Consider the following 20,930-nt stretch of genomic DNA (forward strand, 5'->3'; position numbering starts at 1 on the left):
GGTTTCATAATTTTGGTCGATATATCGCGAATCATGGTGTGTGTGTATCTACTGTGCAAAAATCACAGTGTGGGGAAAACCATGAAGCCAGCCAATGCTTCTCTCGATTCCTGCAGCCCCTGTTAACTCTGCTAGCTCAGCTTTCTCCTGAATCATGCAGGGGGGCAGCGAATCACAAGAGCAGGCACCGGCAAAAATCACGATATGAGGGAAAACCTTATTTCAGACACCTGATATGTTGGTATATCACAGTGCTTAGCTGGTGATATATAGCAATGTTGAAAACCAGATATCGCACAGCCCTAGGCTCCAGTCCTGTACACAATAGGCAATATTCTGCCAACTGTTGGCACCATGATTCCCTCCAGCACAATGGGACTTCCTCTCTTCCCCATGCATACTCTGTGTGACCTCCCCAAATCTGCTTGGGGGGATTGGAAACTCGTGAAACCAATTTGAGGAGGTCTAGTGGGGGGGGGGGTAGTTCTGCATAAGCAGAAATCCTTCTGCTATCAGAACCTAGTGCTACGTTGAATACAACCCAGTGGCTCTTACTTCTGAGTAAACATGTACAATGGATGCTCAGATTGCAAACGTGATCCGTGCGGGATGCACGTTCGCAACCCGCAGCCCTCGCAACCTGCGTCTGCGCACGCACGGGTTGCGATTCGGCACTTCTGTGCATGCGCGAAGCGCGATTTAGTGCTTCTGCGTATGCGCGACCGCCAAAGCCCAGAAATAACCCTTTCCGGTACTTCCGGGTTTCGGCGGTCCGTAACCTGAAAAAACACAACCTGAAGTGTCTGTAATCTGAGGTTTGACTGTACAAAATTGCGCTGTTAGTCCCCCCCCCCATCTGTTCAGTCCAGCAAAAAATAATAATTCATCATGTTTTTCAGCTGCAAGTTGCAATGGCTGCATTTGGATGGTCACAATCTCGGCTTGATGAGATGAGACATGGTTGAATCTTAAGTGCCCCCATGCAGCTGCTTTGCTCTTCCCTTCGAGGAAAAGAGAATTTAACTCAGTTATTATAACAACGGATGTTTAATGCATAAATTGATGTACATATCTATGCATGTACACATACATTTCGAGGAAATTAAGGGCAGGGAGATTCAGAGAAATGGTACACAAAGTCACAGAATGTATGTGATGTACTCAGATAACCCCTTGAAGTGCTGACCAGCAACACAATTTTCTGTAGTTTTAGAAAGACGATCAGCAATTCACATGCTGCAGCGCTGACAAAAACCAGAAGTGTCAGCCCTATTTACCTCTGAAGCACCATTGCTTCCTCATACATTTCTAAAAGCGGAATTAAGTGGAAAGTGCAAAATTGCAGGCAGCTCAGAAGAACAGTTTCCCATCTTCATTTTATCTCTTCAGTCTGTAAAAGTCACCTCAGTAAGATCCTTGGTTTGAAGATCCAAATCTCCTTGGAATAGCAAAAAGACAAAGAACTTTAGACAAGTGATAAACAGGAAAAGCCTTTGTCTCCTTTTCTTTAACCAGATGTTTCAGAGTCCCCCAAATTCAAGGTTTCCATCTTTGTGTTTGGTACATATGACACTTCATAATTCAGAAACTGACACAGGGAGAACCCCCAGTTTCTCAGATTGATGGACCGTGAGTAATTTCTGGTCACATCTGTAGTTTTCAGGTTTGACACAGGAAATAGCGGGGATGGGGGTGGGGGTGGGAATTGTTCTGAGAGAAGCTTAAATAGTGAAGAGAGATGAGAATTACGATTCCTTTTCACAAACTTAATCACCGATTTGAACACACACTTTCAGTCCTTGAAGTAAATCTACTATGCCTTTCCTTTCTCCCTTGAGAAGGTGAGTGGACTGAACAGATTGATAGTTTGGATGGAAACAATGCCATGGATTTCAGAAGCAATAACATCACATATTATGCAACACTTTGCTATACATGGAGGTCCAGCCGAGGGCCTTCTGGCGGTTCCCTCACTGCGAGAAGCAAAGCTACAGGGAACCAGGCAGAGGGCCTTCTCGGTAGTGGCACCCGCCCTGCGGAACACCCTCCCATCAGATGTCAAGGAAATAATCTGACTTTTAGAAGACATCTGAAGGCAGCACTGTTTAGGGAAGCTTTTAATATTTGTTGAATCATTGTATTTTAATACTCTGCTGGAAGCCTCCCAGAGTGGCTGGCCAGATGGGCGGGGTATAAATAATAAATGTTGTTGTTGTTGTTGTTGTTGTATGAACTGGCCAGTATGTAAATACTTTTATAAACAGAGAAGCAGCTAAACAGCATTAGGATGGGCCAGATGGCGATACCAATCTGGCCCATCCTACGGCCAATTTAGGAGGCAAATTCACCTCTGAGTGGGCAATTGAGATTGTTGGAAGGCATATCTCAGTCAAGCACTTCAGTTCATAAGAATAACTAGGGCCAATTCACACACTTACCAGAAAAGACAACTTTTTTGCCTCTCAAAGTGGTTCGCATTTTTTAAAAACAACAACAACAACCACCACAAAGTGGTGAAATAAAAATTAAAACTTGAATGGAAAAGGAGCAGAGTTGAAAACCTTCCATCTTCTTTTAACAACCATTAGAAGCCATGTGGAATAAGAACATTAGCCTGCCTCAACACCATCAGGGATGGAGCTAGTCTCACCTCCTGAGGAAGTGAATTACACAACTTGGGTTCTGCCACAAAAAAGGGTCCTATCTTACATTACCGCCCTCCGCAACCAAAGATCTTTTGGTGGTGGTGGGATATACAACATGAAGGTGTGGAGAAAGCTTGTAACATGAGATGTGGGTTTCATAAAGGTAAAGGTAAAGGTACCCCTGCCCGTACGGGCCAGTCTTGCCAGACTCTGGGGTTGTGCGCCCATCTCACTTAAGAGGCCAGGGGCCAGCGCTGTCCGGAGACACTTCCGGGTCACGTGGCCAGCGTGACATCGCTGCTCTGGCCAGAGCCAGAGCCGCACACGGAAACGCCGTTTACCTTCCCGCTGGTAAGCGGTCCCTATTTATCTACTTGCACCCGGAGGTGCTTTCGAACTGCTAGGTTGGCAGGCGCTGGGACCGAGCAGCGGGAGCGCACCCCGCCGCAGGGATTCGAACCGCCGACCTTTCGATCGGCAAGCCCTAGGCGCTGAGGCTTTAACCCACAGCGCCACCTGCATCCCGTGGGTTTCATATGATTTGTGTAATCATTCTGCCCCCAAAAGGGAGAAATAGCACACAAATCCACATGTACACAGCTTGAGTTTCATTTTACCTTATGCACATTCATGCTCCATGTGTGAGGAGAAACCGTAGGTAGGATACATATGGGCATCGCCTAATTTGTGGACCCAAATCCAATTTGAAACCCAAACTTGGAGCTCCACAGTTATTTACAAATAAGCATATACAGGTGCACAACACACAAACTAACACAGACCTTTTCCTTCCAGTAAGATTCAGTGTGGTGCAGTGGAAGCATACTGGATTATGACTGGTTTGAGTGAGATTCAAATCTCCGCTTAGCCGTAAAGTTCACTGGAGATTTGCTTAAAGCTGCAGGTGTGGTTTTTAAATTTTATTTTTTAAAAAATGTACCAGAGAATTATATCAAAATTACATACTCTTTAAAAACTGTCCGAATTTTCTTCGTTTTCCTGGGAAGAAATATGAAAAGCGAACAAAATGTTGGTAGGTGCTAGAAACATGCAAGATTATACAAAGAGAGCTTCTGAGCTTGGCATTTTGCAAGCAACCCTAGCTAAGGTTACCAGATTTTTTTCAAAGAATTTGGGGACACTTTTTTTCTTTTTAAAAGGGGGGAGAGTTATTATTTTTTTAAAAAGAAGTAATATCTTCTCTTCTGTGGTCTCCTCTGTTGCGTGGCCTTCCTCTGGGCTTCTCTCTTGGAGCTCTAGCCGCCATGGAGTAGGCTCGGGTCGGGCCTGGGCACATGTCCTTGCCCTCCCAGTCCTCTCCTACCTCTCCTCCTCAGCGGCAGTGGCGCTGCAAGGTCAGGGCTCCCCTCTTTTTTCTCCTTCCCCTTTCTCTCTCTTCCTTCTCCTTCTCCTCCCCTCCTTCTCCCTTCTCCAGAGTTTTCCTGGCCCTGGAGCATTGCTGGAAAGTCGGCCGGGTGCTCTTGCTCTAGGCTCAATTTGGGTCATGGGGTGGTGTCAGCGGTTCCCCCAATTGACGCGCCAGGCGTCCCCGGTTTCCCCTTGGCAGTGGCGGCGGCAGCAGCAGCCTCAGCAGCCCAGAGCCAGCCTGGTAGCACAGTTGGCTCTGGTTGCCTTCAGGAGCTGCTCACTGCCGTGGCACCCACCATTTTGCCTCACCGGAAGTCCCCATATGATGTGTCTTGTGCCGTTGAACCAACCACGCAACATTCATTCCCTACTAATAAATCTACAACACTTAAAATATAAATCAGGGGACATTAAGTGAAATCTGGGGACATTCTGGGGACGGATTTTGTCCGGGGACAAATTTTTAAATCCGGGGACTGTCCCCGGGAAACGGGGACGTCTGGTAACCATATGCTAGCAAATCTATCATCGTGCTAAAACATCAGTGAAGCTGTAAATCCCCACAATAGGAAGTAGCTGTTCTTAGATATTTCCTGTTATCTATTCCTAGAGAAATCTGGAAATGCCCCAAAACACTTTCAGTTTTATTAACACTCCAAGTACTATCGCACAGAAGGAGAAGGCAGGGGAGGAGGAGGAGGAGATCTTAGTTGTGGCTAAGAAGTTCCATTGAAAGCCAAGAGTTTGGAAATAGTCATTATTAAGTTGCTTTGTTTATTTCTTCTTGGGCAACCCTTACCAACAGATCCATTGGCTAGCGAGGGTTAGAATGCAGTAGTTGGTGCAGGGCAAGATTAAGGTTTGATGAGGCCCTAAGCTACTGAAGGTAATGGGGCCCTTTATATATCCAGCTGTCCTTTGTCAACAACAAATTGTTGCTGTTTTTTGTGTTGAATATATGCTAAATGGTAATTTATGGACCTCATAGGTATCTAAAGCCATTTGCGCATGTTGCCATGCAACCAGTCCATGCAGAATGTAGGCACCCTGTATATAGAAATGAGCAAACCAGTGATATTTTAGGGAGCGGTCTAGCAGGCGGGGCCCATAACTTACATCATAGGAGCCTATACAGTGGTGCCCCGCAAGACGAATGCCTCGCAAGACGAAAAACCCACTAGACGAAAGGGTTTTCCGTTTTTCGAGGCGCTTCGCAAGACAAATTTCTCTATGGGCTTGCTTCGCAAGACAAAAACGTCTTGCGAGTCTTGCGATTTTTTTCGCTCCCCCCCCTTTTTCTAAGCCGCTAAGCCGCTAAGCCGCTAATAGCCGCTTAGCCGCTAAACCGCTAAGCCGCTAAGCCGCTAATAACGCTAATCCGCTAATCCACTAATAGGGTTGCTTCGCAAGAGGAAAGAACCGCAAGACGAAGAGACTCGCGGAATGGATTCTTTTCGTCTTGCGAGGCACCACTGTACAACAGAAAACACTGTTGCTGTATGTAGGTTTTATTTTATTTGTTTTTTATCTTATATTTTGGAAATGCACATCCAGTTTTTCCCCCCTTTAAATTTTTTTTGGGCCCCCAAGAGAGTGGGGCCCTAAGCTGTAGCTTGTTTAGCTTATACGTAAATCCGGCACTGAGCTGGCGGCCTGCTGGAAAGAAACACTGACCCAACCTCTAGTCCAGGGGTAGCAACCTAAGGCCCATGGGCCATAAGCGGCCCATTGGGGTCGTCTAACCAGCCCATGGACCCCTGCTGTCTGCTTGGGGACCCCCCCACCCACTCAGTCGGCTCCCGTGTGCCATGCTAAACCATAGCTGTCAACTGTCCCTTATTTGGCGGGAAACTCCCTTATCCCATCGCTGTGTCTTGCTGCTGTCCCGGACAGATGATGTCCCTTAAATTTCCCGGCTTTCATGCTCGCCCGGCTCAGGAGGGAAGCAGCGACTCTAGGTCCTCCGCCTCGAGAGAGAGCGCGCACGAGCTGCCGCATCTCCGTCTCTCCCTTTTCCCCCTCAGGGGCGCGACCTGAGGAGATGGGTGGCAGTGGGTGGGCAGGCAGCCCCTCTCCTGCGAGACGTCTGCCGTGCTGCCAGGGGAAGCCGGAGGCGGCAGCGGCGGCGGCAGCGGCTGAGGAGGCGGCCTGAAGGAGGAGGAAGAGGAGGGGATGGGGAGGGATGCAGAAGGGCGGCGCTTTAGTGACCGCCACGGCACCGCAACCACCTCATGCCGGGCTCGCATGCGGCATGCGCGAGAGTCTCTCTCCCTCCCTCTCGGGGGGGGAGGGCTGATGGAACTCGTAAGGTAAGCAAAATCCCTTATTTTGGCTGCTGCTCCCTTATTTTCGAGGCTGCTGGTCCCTTATTTTCAAATCTGTAAGTTGACAGCTATGCGCTAAACCAGTGCGCAGCAGAGCGGGGACCGTCTTCCGCGATGCTGGCCAGCACACCCCCATGCCAGAAGGAGTGCCGGAAACAGCATTTGCGCATGAGTGCATGCGCATTCCCGCCCCCCGGCACATCTGCGGGACTGTGAACCAGCCCAAGTCACAAAAACTTTGCCGAGCCCTGCTCTAGTCAATCCCATTGCTGCTGCTTAGGTAGAAAGGGAGAATGGAGGATGACACAATACAAGTGCCCCAGTGGGAACACCTGATGGTCTCTGCTTGTCTCTTTACACTGCCAGCTTTGCCACCCCCTTGCCTCTTGCCCTGATGTTTTTCTGCTGGGTATTGTAGGCAGCCCTGGGACTGCACCATGACTCAACAGGAGATCTGACTTCTGAGTCTTTACATGCAAATGTGTCTGCTTGCAACACAGAGAGACAGAGACACAGAGAGATGTCAGCAGGCAGAGAAAGGAGACAGATGCATTTTTGCATTTTGATTAAGTTCTCTCTGGGACCAGAGGGAGAAATACTCTATGGAGCTGAGCCGGCGCTGGGTTTTGCAATGTATCTTTTTTCCTTTTTTTTTTTTTGGAGTTGTTTTGCAACGTTTAAATATTTAGGACTCCCCCACCCCACCCCCACAGTAAAGCTTTAAAACTCATTTCTTGTGATAAATAAAATTCATTTCTGCACAAGAGTCCAGATCTGGGAGTTTCGTTGTATAACTCTAACAACCAGAAGCAAACAAGGGCTGGCCTACACTTCTGTGTGTCCTACTGCTTCCCGCCAGAGAAACCAGCTCTTTGCTGAATATGGAACCAATGGCAATAGTGTTTTCCACAGAATGCTATTTGTTCCAATTCAGCGGTAAAGAGTGGGTTTTCCCAGGGAAATCTGCAAGGCAAAGGCAAAATCGCTTGGACCTATACTTTCTAGGCAAAGGGACAAGTGGAAGTGTGGACAACCCCCAAATTGGGTGGTGCTCCCCTAATTCATAAACAGACTAAAGGTAAAGGTACCCCTGCCCGTATGGGCCAGTCTTGACAGACTCTGGGGTTGTGCGCCCATCTCACTTAAGAGGCCAGGGGCCAGCGCTGTCCGGAGACACTTCCGGGTCACGTGGCCAGTGTGACATCGCTGCTCTGGCCAGAGCCAGAGCCAGAGCCAGAGCCGCACACGGAAACGCTGTTTACCTTCCCGCTGGTAAGCGGTCCCTATTTATCTACTTGCACCCGGAGGTGCTTTCGAACTGCTAGGTTGGCAGGCGCTGGGACCGAGCAGCGGGAGCGCACCCTGCCGCAGGGATTCGAACCGCCGACCTTTCGATCGGCAAGTCCTAGGCGCTGAGGCTTTAACCCACAGCGCCACCTGCGTCCCTCATAAACAGACTAGACACATTTAATTTCAGCGTCTGTATGACCAAAGTTAATTGTTCATTAGCTTTGATGATTTATACTCCACCTTTTGATTGAGATATCTCCAAAGCGGCTTCCAGTAGACTATAAATATATAGCAAACCCCACACACACAGAAATAACCACAAGAGCCCGAGTCTTGCCATAGTCTCTCACCTTTTCGGGTACTCAGCTTTGTTCTTGACTTGCTCCTTTGGACTTTAATGGCAATTGCTATTAGTAAAAATAATGCCAGCAGACAAATTGGTAGGATGAATGAGAGGGGAGATTTCCCCCTGTTATGTGCTGAAGGCGTTTTATCTGTAAACAAGAAAATTAAAATATGTATATTATCCCGAACACAATCTGATACATTGCCCAGTTTGATCAAAGAAGCATGATATAATTAATTAGGAATTTTTTTTTAAATCCGTTTTCATAATTCTCCCTGCAATTGAAGCTGTTTCTTGTATGGACAGTGAGCTAACGCTACAAAAATCACCAGGTGCTGTGATGCTACCAAGAACATCCATTGGTACATCTTGGTGATAGTGCATATTGGTATTTAACTCACCCTTGGGACCAGCTGATTGTAGGGGCGTGCTACAGATTAATGTGAAACCACACAAGTTTTTACCTTGCAAAACCACTGATTTGTGGGCTGATGTCTCCTGATTCAGTTCCTGATTCCAGAATGCACAGCTGTAGTTTCCAGGAGTGCTTGGTCTGACTCTCAGGGTGCTGGTTATGTTGAAAAGTCCATCCCTTGTCATTTCAAATGTAGTGTTTGCATGTATGCTGGCATTCAGATCCCTCTCATAGTGCCAAGAAACTTCAGCCAGAGGGTACCCTTCTGAATGGCAAGCTAAGATCAAGTCTTCTTCCTCTCTTCTTTCCTGTAGATTGATTCTTTTGTAGGGTGCTGCAAGAAGTGGAGGACAGTATCACAGAGCGCTTTGCAGTATTTTGGTGGCACTTTTCCCGTTTCTCTTCCTTTTGGTTGATTTACACAACCATCATATAAGAGAAGACCCATGCTTTGAACTAAGCAAGAAGGGACATTGCATACATCTTGCATTTAATGTGCACATCTTTAAAATACGTTGGAAGAAACAAACCAGGAGATTTAGTTCAGGCATAGCAAGAAGCCAAGGCTTTCTACTTTGCTTATCCTGCCTGGGCCAGGAGGTTAGCAGGGGGTTAGTTTTCCTGACGGGAAACAGGAATGCAAACTCTGCATACTTCTCTCAAACCTAGAGACACATACAGTACTAACGCTGCAATTCCAATAACACACACATGTTGAAAGTTGCAGCATATGCAGAAGCCACTCTTTTTTCTTCTCCAAATTCTCACATAATTAACTGCAAATAATTAACTTTTTTTTTTTAAGATAGGAAAGAAGTATAATTAACTTTTTTAAAAAGACAGGAAAGATGTAGATCTAGTGGAACAACCACCATTGCATACAGCTGTATACACATAGGAGCCCTTTTCTGTGAGTTCAAAGCTGTGGAAAGTGTTAATCAGTTCCTTTGTTAAGAAACAAAGGATTAAAATGACAGAGTGTGTTCAGCTTTTTTGCCTCCAGAGGAAACTAAGGCTGCAAATCATTCTCTTAGATTCTCACTGCTTGGGTGCAATAATACAGTATTACAATATATATATTGTAAGTTCTGCAGCTACCAACCTTCAACTTCCAAAGTAATGTACTTGTAGTCTGCTCCCTCGTATTTAACAACACAGATGTAATCTCCTGCATCTGTGAGCTTTATGTTGGTGATAGACAGCAAAGAAAGTCCTTTGTCTAACTCCTCACGTGACAGTGACGCTCTCCCATGATAATCAGAATCCTGATGGGTGAGGTCTTCTTGGCCATTGTTGAGCTTGTAGACTTCTTTGTCCCCCAGTGACAGCTTTCTTTGCCACGAGACACTTAGTCCCATCAAATTTAATGGGGAATGGACTGGAAAGCGACATCCCATAATCACATCACTCCCGTACTCCGCAGTGTAACGTGGCTGAAGAACTTTGACTGTGAATAAAGCTGAGAGGTTGAAACAAAGCATGAGTATCTTATCATGCAAGCACCAGGATTTATGCGGAACAGAAGAAGTCCAATAAGTCTGATATCAACAGTGTGTGGATTTCTGGTTGGTATGTCTTCTTCTTGTTCACAACTTACTGACATGACTGCTTTCTACATGGAGGAATCAAGTAGGATAGCCCCTTTCCATGCCAATGTCACCACACTACAGTGAAAAGGAAATGAAGAATTGGGCCCTTTAAATGAGTTTCTGTGAAAACATGCCATGATTTGTTGCCATTTTTAAAGAAAGTATTTGAGTAAAGAAAGTATTTTCACTGAGATTTCTGGGTTAGCGCCATCGACTAATGGCGGATTCCCTCCGAGCTCCGGAGGGAATCGGCTCCGCAGGATCGGGTCTTGTCCGTGACGGCGACGCGGGGACCCTTAAAAATCACAGGCGCGGATGCCTGTGAACCTAGTGACTCGGCGGGCACCATTTGCGCCCCCCCCAAACTGCGAAGGAGCCTTTTTAAAGGCTTCGGAACAGGGACGGGGTGTGGCGCGGTGCTGAGAGTACATTGCTCCTTCTGCGGAGTGAAGCCGCAAGCCATTGTCGGAGAGCGCTGACTTCTTCCTTGGAATAATTGGACTTTAAAGTAAAAACCCATGAGTAAGAAGGAATTCGGAATTTAAAAAATCTTTGTTAAATTAGGAACGAGCGGGGAAGGGTTAAAAAGGAAGTCCGCCCCCCCTCTTTGTAGATAATTTAAAGCAAAGAACTTGCTATCTAAGGTCGAGAGGATTCTTTCTTTCTTTTTCTAAAAGACTTCAACCTTCATGGTTTGATACTATAAGAAATTTTACTGGAGGATAAAAGATTAACTTTGGGAGCTGAAGTTTCACCCCCCCGGACCCGGGAGTGTCCCGCAAGAGAGCCTGTTGATGAAGTACTGAGGAATTTGACAGCTGTCAAATTGGCTGTCAGAGGGAAAAAGAGAACTTTGTTTCTGTCGCTTCTGCTGGTTATATTTGTTACAATTTGGTGAGAATAAAGAAGGACTGATACAAATTAAATTGACTATTGGATGTGAGCTGAAAAACACTAAGAAACTAAAATCCCCCTAGAGGGGGTTTAGGACATTACAAGAATGGCTGGAGGAAGGAAAATTCTGACTGAGCTGGATAGAACATTTGTTCTCTTGGGAAAGTTACAAGGTGAAATTGATGTTTTGGCTACAAGCGACATAACTCTGGCCTCAGCAGTAAACAATTTTGTTGAGGTTGATAAGGATTTGAAGCAGGAAGCTCATACAACTGGACAAATAGAGAAACTTGAGAGTTATGAGAACATGGAGAAGGAGACATATGCTGTCCCTGAAGAAAAGGAAGGAGGAGCTGTAATATCGCAGATGTCAAATGAGAGTTGCAATTTGTGGCCTGACATGAAGGCAACAAAGGAGAATAATAACTTGATGTGGAAAGCCTGGCCTGAATTGGTGAGTCTAAAACCGAGAGATCCCCTTATGTGGAGATCTGAAGACCAAAGGATTACAAATTTGATCAAGGTGGAAGTTGGAGCTTTGGGGGCATTTAGACTTGAAAGGAGTATGTTTGAGTACCCCTTAGGCTCTATTTTTAAGCATGGAGGGCTGGCTGGAAAAAATATGGATCCTGTTGGGCCGAAGCCTCTCCGAAATTTGGGGTTCAACATTAAGGACTATCAAAAAGGCCGGCAGAGAGGAACTGAAAGAGATTTAAAAGCCTCGGATGTGAGATCTCCAGGCTAAACAAGATATTGAACTGATGAACACTTGTTGGGGACTGAAACCGGGAAGGGGGTGGGTGGAGTCTGGGAATCCAAAGGGTATAATTATAACTTGCTTTGTTTTTATTTTGTTTTGCTATTTGTTTGGAACTGGGGAAAGCCGTGGAAGGGAAATTTTGGTCGACTTTAGGAAAAATGTTTAAGAATGAGCAACGATGTTTAAGTATTGATGTTTAAATTTGGATAATAAGGATTTGCTGAATTAATAATTTAAATTGGAATACAAGAAGGGGAGGTGTGAGGAGGTCTGAGAAATAAGTTAAATGAAAATAAGTAATTGGAATTTTATGTGTTTTTAAATGTTTTTTTTCTCTTTAAAATTTTGGATTTTTGTATTTTTGTTATTTTTTTGTTTAATTGTTGTTTTTGTGTGTTTTTATTGAAAATGCCAATAAATATTCATTAAAAAAAAGAAAAGAAAGTATTTTCACACAACCAGGATCAAACTTCAAACTCCCATAAGACCAATTTCATGCATATTCAGTAACTATGCATTTAACACATTCAGGGTGCTTATAGAGAGACGGGAGAAGATTGTAGACATCTTCTTTCTTTGTTGGACGCATAGGAGCCAACCTTTCGCCTGCCCTCCCCCCAAAAAGATGATGGGTATTGTCATTCAACAGATGTGTGACATGCCGTGCCATGTGATCAATTTTGCAGGGCAGGGCTCAAGTGGACCCTCCAAAAATTTAATTCACATTGGCACTCCTAGTTGGAGTCTAGCCCAGGGGTCCTTCTCACACCACCTTCCCTGAACCACTCTGCGAGGCTGGGCTCACATGCATGTCCTGGGCCCCACGAGGACACATTCCATTGCTGTTACTACAGACCAAAGGGACAACCCATTTGGGACACCAAACTGATGGAGACCTGAGTAAGAGCATCGCAGGGCTCAGGAATATTTCCTGCGGACTGCAAAGGTGCAAGGAAAGTGCCCAGCAGCCAAGAATTGCAATCCACCATCCACAATGGCTGAATATTCGTTAATGGTAGACTTTTTCTGACCCTGGCACCCAGGAACGTGTGACCCACCCAACCCTTCCAGGTAGCTCTGAAGCTCTTAGACTTCAAATCCAAAGGGAAATGTACAACTCTTTGAGGATTTCATTGTAAACCTGCCCAAATGAAAGCTCTCACCTGCAATCATATGAAGCTGGATTTCCAGTAGCACAACTGGCAGCAGTTTGGACATTTGCCTAGACATAGCTGAAAAGCAATGTTGACATGATAAACATCCTACATTGTGGCATATAAACAACTGCTCTGCCAAAGAATGCATGTCTTTATGATTCAGTAATATACCCCTAAAAGAAGAGAATTCGACAGCTGAGATACATGTTTTGAACCTGACCTTATTCTCTGTTTTAAACTGTACTTTCGATGATCTATTATTAGTTTTATCTGATTTTAAATTGCCTCATTGCTTTGCTGTAACCCCTTCCGGGTGGGTAAGAAACACAATACACATGGCTCACAATTTGAAAAAGAACTTTTACAAAATATGGATAAACTTTTGTCTAAAATGTATAACTTTCTACTAGAATGGGAAACAAAAGATGAGCTGGTTAAAGCTTCAATGACACACTGGGCAATAGATATAGGACACAATATAGAGCTCAACCTCTAGGAGAAACTCTGGAAAAGCGGCTTGAAATTTACTGCATGTTATTCATTGAAAGAGAATTACCTGAAAATGATTATTAGATGGTACTTAACTCCGAGTAGGTTGGCTAAGATTGATGAAACAGAATCAGATATGTGTTGGAAGTGTAAAGAAACGGAGGAAATGTTTTTTTCTCATGTGGTAGACATGTAAAAAGGTAAAAGTGCATTGGGAAATGATTTATAATGAATTGAAAAAAAATGTTTAAAATTACTTTGCTCCCCAAAACAGAGTCCTTTTTGTTGGGGATAACCCAGACTGAAATTCCTAGATGTCAGAGAAAATTATTTATGTATGCAACAACTGCGGCCCATATTTTGTTAGCCCCAAAATGGAAAGTGAGCGAAGTCCCAACTGTTATGTACTGAAGTTCTCACCCTGGGCCAGCAGGGGGATACTGTAGATAGTTATGCAAATAAAGTGACGTTCAGTGATTGGATAGTTTTAGAAAATTGTTACAGTTACATTGTACTGGAGCTCTATATAAGCAGGCTGACTGGACTCTTCAGTTCAGTTCTGTCCTGGCCTGTGAATAAGCAAGAGCTGTTTGAAGAATCGCTGTGTCGTCTGATATGATCACCCACAACCTAACACCAACTAAAGAGGATTGGCAGCTTAAATTGACAGAATATGCACAACTTGCAGATTTGGCAAATAGAATAAGAGAGCAAGAAGAACATACATATAAAGAAGGGTGGAAAACATTTATTGAATATATGGAAAATAACTGTATACAGCTGAAAGCACTGGCAGCATTGAGATAAATTCAACAGAGCAAATAATTTTTGATGGATGTAAAAGTGGAAAACTGATTTGAAAGGTTATAGTAAAATATGCAGGGATGCATGACAGGTAAAATGAACCATGGAAAGAGAAAAAGGGAAGCCATTGTTCCATAAAATTTGCAATTTAAGTAATAAGGTGCCAAAGTTGCTAGACTTGCCCCCCACCCCTGCCAAGCTCCATGAACACATACTTGGCTAACTCCAAAATGGCATGTATGCTTCATGCAGCCTTGCAAGAATAAATGTTCTAACCAACAGGAACTGATCTAGCTGCATTACAACTGGAGATGTCAGCTAGTATAGGGCGTGACAACCAGGAATGGATGAATCAGCCTATTTTTCATCCATATCACTTGCATATGTGTTTAGTCGTAAGACTGTCTCATCCCATAGCCACATTAATCACCATGTGTGTGTGATCTCTCCCACACAAAAATCACACTTAAATATGTACAGTCGTACCTTGTTTTGCAGCCAGGATCCATTCCGGAGCCCTGGCCGCTAGCCGAAAAGGACGCAGGGCAAAGCGCCGAGTCTGCACATGCACATGGAGCGGTTTAAGCTTCTACGCATGTGCAAAGCGCGATGTAGCGCTTCTGTGCATGCGTGAGCGGCAAAACCAGAAGTAACCCGTTCCAGTACTTCCGAGTTTGCCGCGAACATTCACTAGAATGGATGTTTGCTGAGATATTACTGTACTTTAAACTTAACTTTCTATATACCATATTTTTCCATATATAAGACACTCCTCCCATGTATAAGACGACCTCTAATTTTCTGGAACCCCAAATTTTAAAATAGTTAGGGTTGCCGTATTTCAAGAGCCAGAACCCGAACCCAATTTTTGACTATTTTTTTAGCAAAAAAACCCATCGTTTTATACACGGGGAAATACGATCTTTCTTTCTTTCTTTTTTGAAACATTTCTCTCTCAAAATATGCATTTTAAAATGCATTTTGATATTGGTTTTGAGCCAAGAACCAACAACAGTGGTGTGGTCTCGGACAGGGGAGATGCAAAGAAACCAATTTGGAGGCTGAACCCTCACCACCACTGCAAGGGGCACCAATATTTGGGGCCAAAGGATGAGATCTATTTTACATTTTCCACCTTAATGCTACACCCGATATTTGCCATCTGAGGTAGGATCTTCAGAGCACATCCTGATCAGGCTACCTTGCGCTGAAAAGCAAGGAAATGCAGGACTGAGCTACGCTCATTTTCAATAGTTAGCATGATAGTCTTAATTACCGTATTTTTTGCTCTATAGGACGCACTTTTCCCTTTCGAAAAATTAAGGGGAAATGTGTGTGCTTCCTATGGAGCGAATGCAGGCTCCTTGGCTTCAGCGATAGCGACGCAAAATCTCCAAAGCGCAGAGGGAGCGCTCCCTCTGCATTCTGGAGGCTTCGTGTTGCTTTCGCTGAAGCCTGGAGAGTGAGAGGAGTCAGTACGCAACGACCCCTCTCGCTCTCCAGGCTTCAGGGATAGCTGCCTGAAACCTCCGGAGCGCAGCGGGAGCTCCCGCTGCGCTCCGGAGGCTTCGGGTTCCTTTTGCTAAAGCTGGGAGAACAAGACTCCCCTGGCTTTAGCAGAGAGGGAGAGCTGCGCAGCACCCCTTCAGCCAAGCGGGAGAAGAAATGGAAGGGGCTCCTTTTCTGCTGCCGCTTCGCTGAAGGGGCACTGAGCAGAGAGGGAGAGAATTTTTTCGTTCTTGTTCTCCCCCTCTAAAACAAGGTGCGTCCTATGGTCGGGTGTGTCCTATAGAGTGAAAAATACGGTATAACATGAGCCTGCCCCATATCTTCTCCAGATGCAGCTTCTGCACAGGCTGAGAAGCGCACATTCCTTGACTCAAATATGCTGCCATGAATGATAAAGAGAGAGAGAGCAGGACAAGTAAGATTGGAAACTCATTTTTTCACCTCTTCACCTCTGCTTTGAATTGCCCAACCTATGCTTCATGCAAATTCCCCACAGGGAACAGAGGGGGACAACCCAAAAACAGTATAGATCTCACTCAGCATTTTGCCCATTACTCTTACTTGTCACTTTTGAGTTTAAGGGTAAAAAGGAGAAAGGAGGAGGAAAGGAGACCTCCAAACAGTTCTCCTGACTTTGCTGCCACCAATTCCCCTGACCTATCCCCATCAGCATAGGTGCCCCCATGAAGGAGCCGGGCACCCACAAATGTTGGTGCCAAGAATTTTGGGGAAGAATTGCAACGATTAAAATGAATGTGCTACCGAAGATGTTATTTTTATTTCAAACAGTTCCAGCAATCAAAGGGGCAGCAATCTTTAAAAATTGGCAAAGAGAAATTTCAAGGTATATCTGGCAGGGTAAGAAGCCGAGGATAAAATTTAAGATATTGACAGATGTGAAAGCAAGAGGAGGCTTTGCCCTGCCAGACTTGAAACTGTATTATGAAGCATCTTGCCTCTGTTGGTTGAAGGAATGGATTAAATTAGAAGACACTGATGTGTTAGATTTGGAAGGTTTTGACAACAGATTTGAGTGACATGCGTATTTATGGTATGACAAGAAACGGGTACATGAAGGTTTTAAAAATCACATCATAAGAAGGTCTCTGATTGAAGTGTGGGAAAGATACAAAAATCTGTTGGAACAAAAAACTCCATATTGGTTGTCGCTGTTGGAGGCGATGAGTGTGAAGAAAGTCAATATGACAGGGGGATGGGTGACATATGAGAAGTTAATAAGTAAAAGAGAAGGTAAATGGAAAATGAGACCATTTGAAGAAGTTAAGGACTATGTGAATGACTGGTTGCATTTTTTTCAAATTAATGAGATGTTTAGAAAAGATCTGAATCAAAGAGGTTTTGCTGATAAAGAATCAAAATTTCAGACAGAAATATTGAATAATGTCCGCAATAATAGTGTCCGCAAGGTCCCGCCGGGCGTGCGAGGCTTGGGGTGGCAGCCTGCAGCCCAAAACACGTGGAGCCCTCCGGAGGGTGCCCCGTGCTTCAGGCAGGTGTGTGCAAGGCTTGGGGCGGCAGCCACGGCTGGGGGGGGGAATATTTTTTTTATTATTCATTCCCCCCCCCAAAAAAACCGAGGTGCGTCCTATGGGCCGGTGCGCCCTATAGGACGAAAAATACGGTACAAATGGAGGATTGGGAAAGACTATGGAAAGAAGGTTTAAGATTCACTGCATGTATAGCTATAAAAGAAAATGTTATGAAAATGATGTATCGATGGTATGTAACACCGGTGAAACTAGCAAAAATGTATAAGACAAGCAACAAATGTTGGAAATGTAAGGAAAAAGAAGGTACATTTTTTCATATGTGGTGGGAATGTAAGAAGGTAAAATGCTTTTGGGAAATGATATATAATGAATTGAAGAAAATGTTGAAATATACATTTGTTAAGAAACCCGAAGCATTTTTACTAGGCATTACAGGTAATGAGATAAATAAGAAAGAAGAATGGAGAACTAAAATGATGGATTATGCAGAACTGGATAGAATGACAGGAAGGATCCGGAATCGACGAGATCAAAGATTTACAGAAGACTGGGAAAAGTTTATTCAATATTTGCAAAAACTGAGTAATAACCAGGTTACGTTTGTAAGCTTTAATGAAGCTCTGTGATGGGAAAATGTTAAAATAAGTATTAAAAATGAAATGAAATTTACAGTAATAACAGAAACAACGGGTAGAAATGTGTAAAAAGTAAAAATATGAAGGATTTGCAGACAAATTGGGGGAAGTCAAAAAGAGAAGTAAGATGTAAGTAAGATGTATGGAGTGTATAATTTTGTTTTGCATTTGAAAATTTTTATATATATATATATATATATATATATATATATATATATATATATATATATAAATTTGGTGCCAAGGACATGCACCCTGCATGGCACCCACGGCTCTGGGCACCCACAGTTACGGGGCCAAATTGGCACTCCTGCCCATCAGCACAGGACCACTACTGCTTGGAGAAGACCACTGCTTCCCCTACCCTTTCTGAGCCGCTGCTGTGAGGCAGCAGATTCTCATGCTGCTGCAGATGTGTGCAGGAAGTCTTGAACTGGCCAGGTGGAACATTTAACATGGACAGCGGTCTGCAGCTTTACCTGAATGTGTTGTTCTGCACAGCTAGCTTATTAATTTATCACCTTTGTACCTTGCCTTTCCATAAACAATGCTGACAACATGGCCGACAACAATAAAACCCCCAATTAAAAATGTACTCTGTGTATGTGTGAGTACACACACAACAACAACAACAACAACAACAACAACAACAATAACAACAATAAAGCTGTCATGGGATAAAGAACATTTGTTATGGGACAGTCTAAAAACTGGGAAGGAGGCGCAGACTTTGGACTTTGTTGGGGTTTTTTTTGGACTTTGTTGGGAGTTTTTTTTACTACCACCCTGGAGTCTACCAATGGGAAAGAGCAGACATACATTAGGAATTAATGAAGATGCCCTGGGCACAAACTCAGGGCAAAAAGTTGTGATCAGTAGCAGAACCGCAGTCTACTCCTGGTCTCCGCCATAGGGTTCTGTTGTGGCTGTGTACACCAACTTCAAGGCACATTCTAAGTAAGTACACACTATTCTAGGGTTGCCATATTTTGAAGAGCAAAGAAGAGGCCTGGGGCGGGGGGGGTGTGGAGAGGAATGTGGGAGAGAAGATGCTTGCCTAGATAGCCCTATAATGCCAGTGTACTGGAAGAAGCAAAGATCATCATGAAGTAATGATTCTTCAACATCAGCTTCGTTGGACTGGTCATGTTGTTTGGATGCAATGATTCTTCAACATGGTCATGTTGTTTGGATGCGTGATTATCGTCTTCCAAAGCAACTACTCTATTCTGAACTTAAAAATGAAAAGTGTAATGCTGGTGGTCAACAAAAGAGGTTTAAAGACTCTCTCAAGGCAAATCTTAAAAAATGTAGTATAAACACTGACAACTGGGAAACACTGGCCTGTGAACACTCCAATTGGAGAACAGCCTTTACCAAAGGTGCCTTGGACTTTGAAGATGCTCAAACTCAGGACGAAAGGGAGAAGCGTGCTAAGAGGAAGGCACGTTTGGCAAACCCTCACCGTGATCAACTCCCACCCGGAAACCAATGTCCCCACTGTGGAAGGACGTTGGGTCCAGAATTGACCTCCACAATCACTTACTGACTCACTTTTAAAACCGTGTTTATGGAATGACTATTTTACTCGGCTACAAGTGATCGCCAAAGAAGAAGAAGAAAGATGGCTTGATCTTGCAGGATCTTTGTTATGGACCTATGGGCTCAGCCCAGAAGCTTTAACCAGTGTGTCATGTTGGCTCTCATCTTAATTATCGAGATAATCCTCTAAGGCCCTGTTCCCCCTCCATCTTAAGCACAGTATGTGAGTCATGTTGACAAGAAAGGAACTTCAGCCTCATCACAGCACTCCTTTTGATGAACAGGTTCCCCCTCCAGCATATGACTTCGAGTTTATAGTTGTTTTAGCCTAATTGAAGGCATTTGATTGTTTGATATTTTTAATTTCCTATCGTGTTGTTTGCTACCTTGATTTATTTTTCTTTTATGGGAAAGAAGGAGACAACTGTTGAAAATAAGTAAAAGAATAACCAAACACACATTTCTGAATCAGCTCTTGTCCAATTTAACACTTCCGGAATGGCAATTCCCAAGCACACGCATGCTCCCTTTAGTACCAAAGAAAAAAATGAGGACGTTTTGGCAAATTCCAAAAATCCACCAGGACAGAAATGTTACTCCTGAAAAAGAGGACATGTCCTGGAAAAAGAGGACATATGGCAACCCTATATCCCCCCTCCTAGAATACTGGGCACTGTAGTTTACCCCTCACAAAGTTAAAATTCCAACCATCCCTTAACAAACTACAGTGCCCATAATTCTTTGAGGGAAATAATGTGTTTTAAAGGTATAATGGACACACATCCCTACTTTAGATTGGGGGGAGGCTGTTAGACAGCTGGGGGTCTGATCTACTGCAAATCACCTAGAGATCTACCAGTGGATTCTGATCTAGCTTCTGCCCAGTGCATAATGTCAATAAACACATAAAAATTTACACACACACACACACACACACACACACACACGTTCCTTTCCTTGTTTAAAGATTTGGCCATGATTAATCTTCACCAATTCCCTTCACATCTCATGTTTTCCAAGAGAGCTGCCTAACAAGCCAGAAAAATTATTTGTTCTAGAGCATATTAGAAATACTGATGTTCTGTATCAGAATTATATTCACCTCAAGATTTAAGGCCGATCTCCTTCACAGTGGAATTTGTTGTCCCAGGCAAAAGAGCGCCTCCTTGATGTATGTGCCTTGAGACAGCCAGAGAGGAACAAGGTATCATGCTTCATTGCCAGAGTCTTCTCTCATGAATAAAATGCTGAACTCCAATAACTAGCTTTTCTGAAGAAAGTGGTTGGATAGATGCCAGCCTTCTTTCGGGAAATGAAGTGCTTGTGGTTTCTCTTTCATTGTCACTGTTGCGGCCTGTACTTTTGTATTTAGTTGTTCTGCATTCTAAAAGCAAAACAAAGCAGCTGCATACTGTACTTCCTTGTGTACAAGGTCTTTTTTTTAAAAATAATATTTATTAAAGATTTTCAAATATAACAAAAAAAAGAAAAACATCCAAATTTAAGGCCTTATTTTCAATATCATCTTTCCAGGACTTCCCCCTCCCCACCCCCTCTTGTATTCCAATTCTTTCAAATAGATTCAACAAATTCTTACCCCAAATTTTAAAATTATTATCATTAACCCAATTTAAAAAATATTTTCCCATCCC

The 20,930-nt window shown here is 43.9% G+C and overlaps 1 protein-coding gene across 1 annotated transcript; it reads right to left on the reverse strand.

The window, feature by feature from the left end:
• Positions 1-1,028: 1,028 nt before the first annotated feature.
• On the reverse strand, positions 1,029-20,538 carry LOC307206443 (programmed cell death 1 ligand 2-like). Its single transcript, XM_079959728.1, has 7 exons — positions 20,381-20,538; positions 12,795-12,863; positions 9,491-9,847; positions 8,438-8,722; positions 7,978-8,121; positions 3,612-3,644; positions 1,029-1,438 (listed from the first exon to the last, which is right to left on the reverse strand). Exons 2-7 carry the CDS (start codon positions 12,859-12,861, stop codon positions 1,386-1,388), a joined length of 939 nt encoding a protein of 312 aa, XP_079815854.1. The 5' UTR covers positions 12,862-12,863; positions 20,381-20,538; the 3' UTR covers positions 1,029-1,385.
• Between the last annotated feature and the right edge of the window lie 392 nt (positions 20,539-20,930).

The sequence above is a fragment of the Podarcis cretensis genome (genome assembly GCF_951804945.1).
Source record: "Podarcis cretensis genome assembly, chromosome: 17".
Taxonomy (NCBI): Eukaryota; Metazoa; Chordata; class Lepidosauria; order Squamata; family Lacertidae; genus Podarcis; species Podarcis cretensis.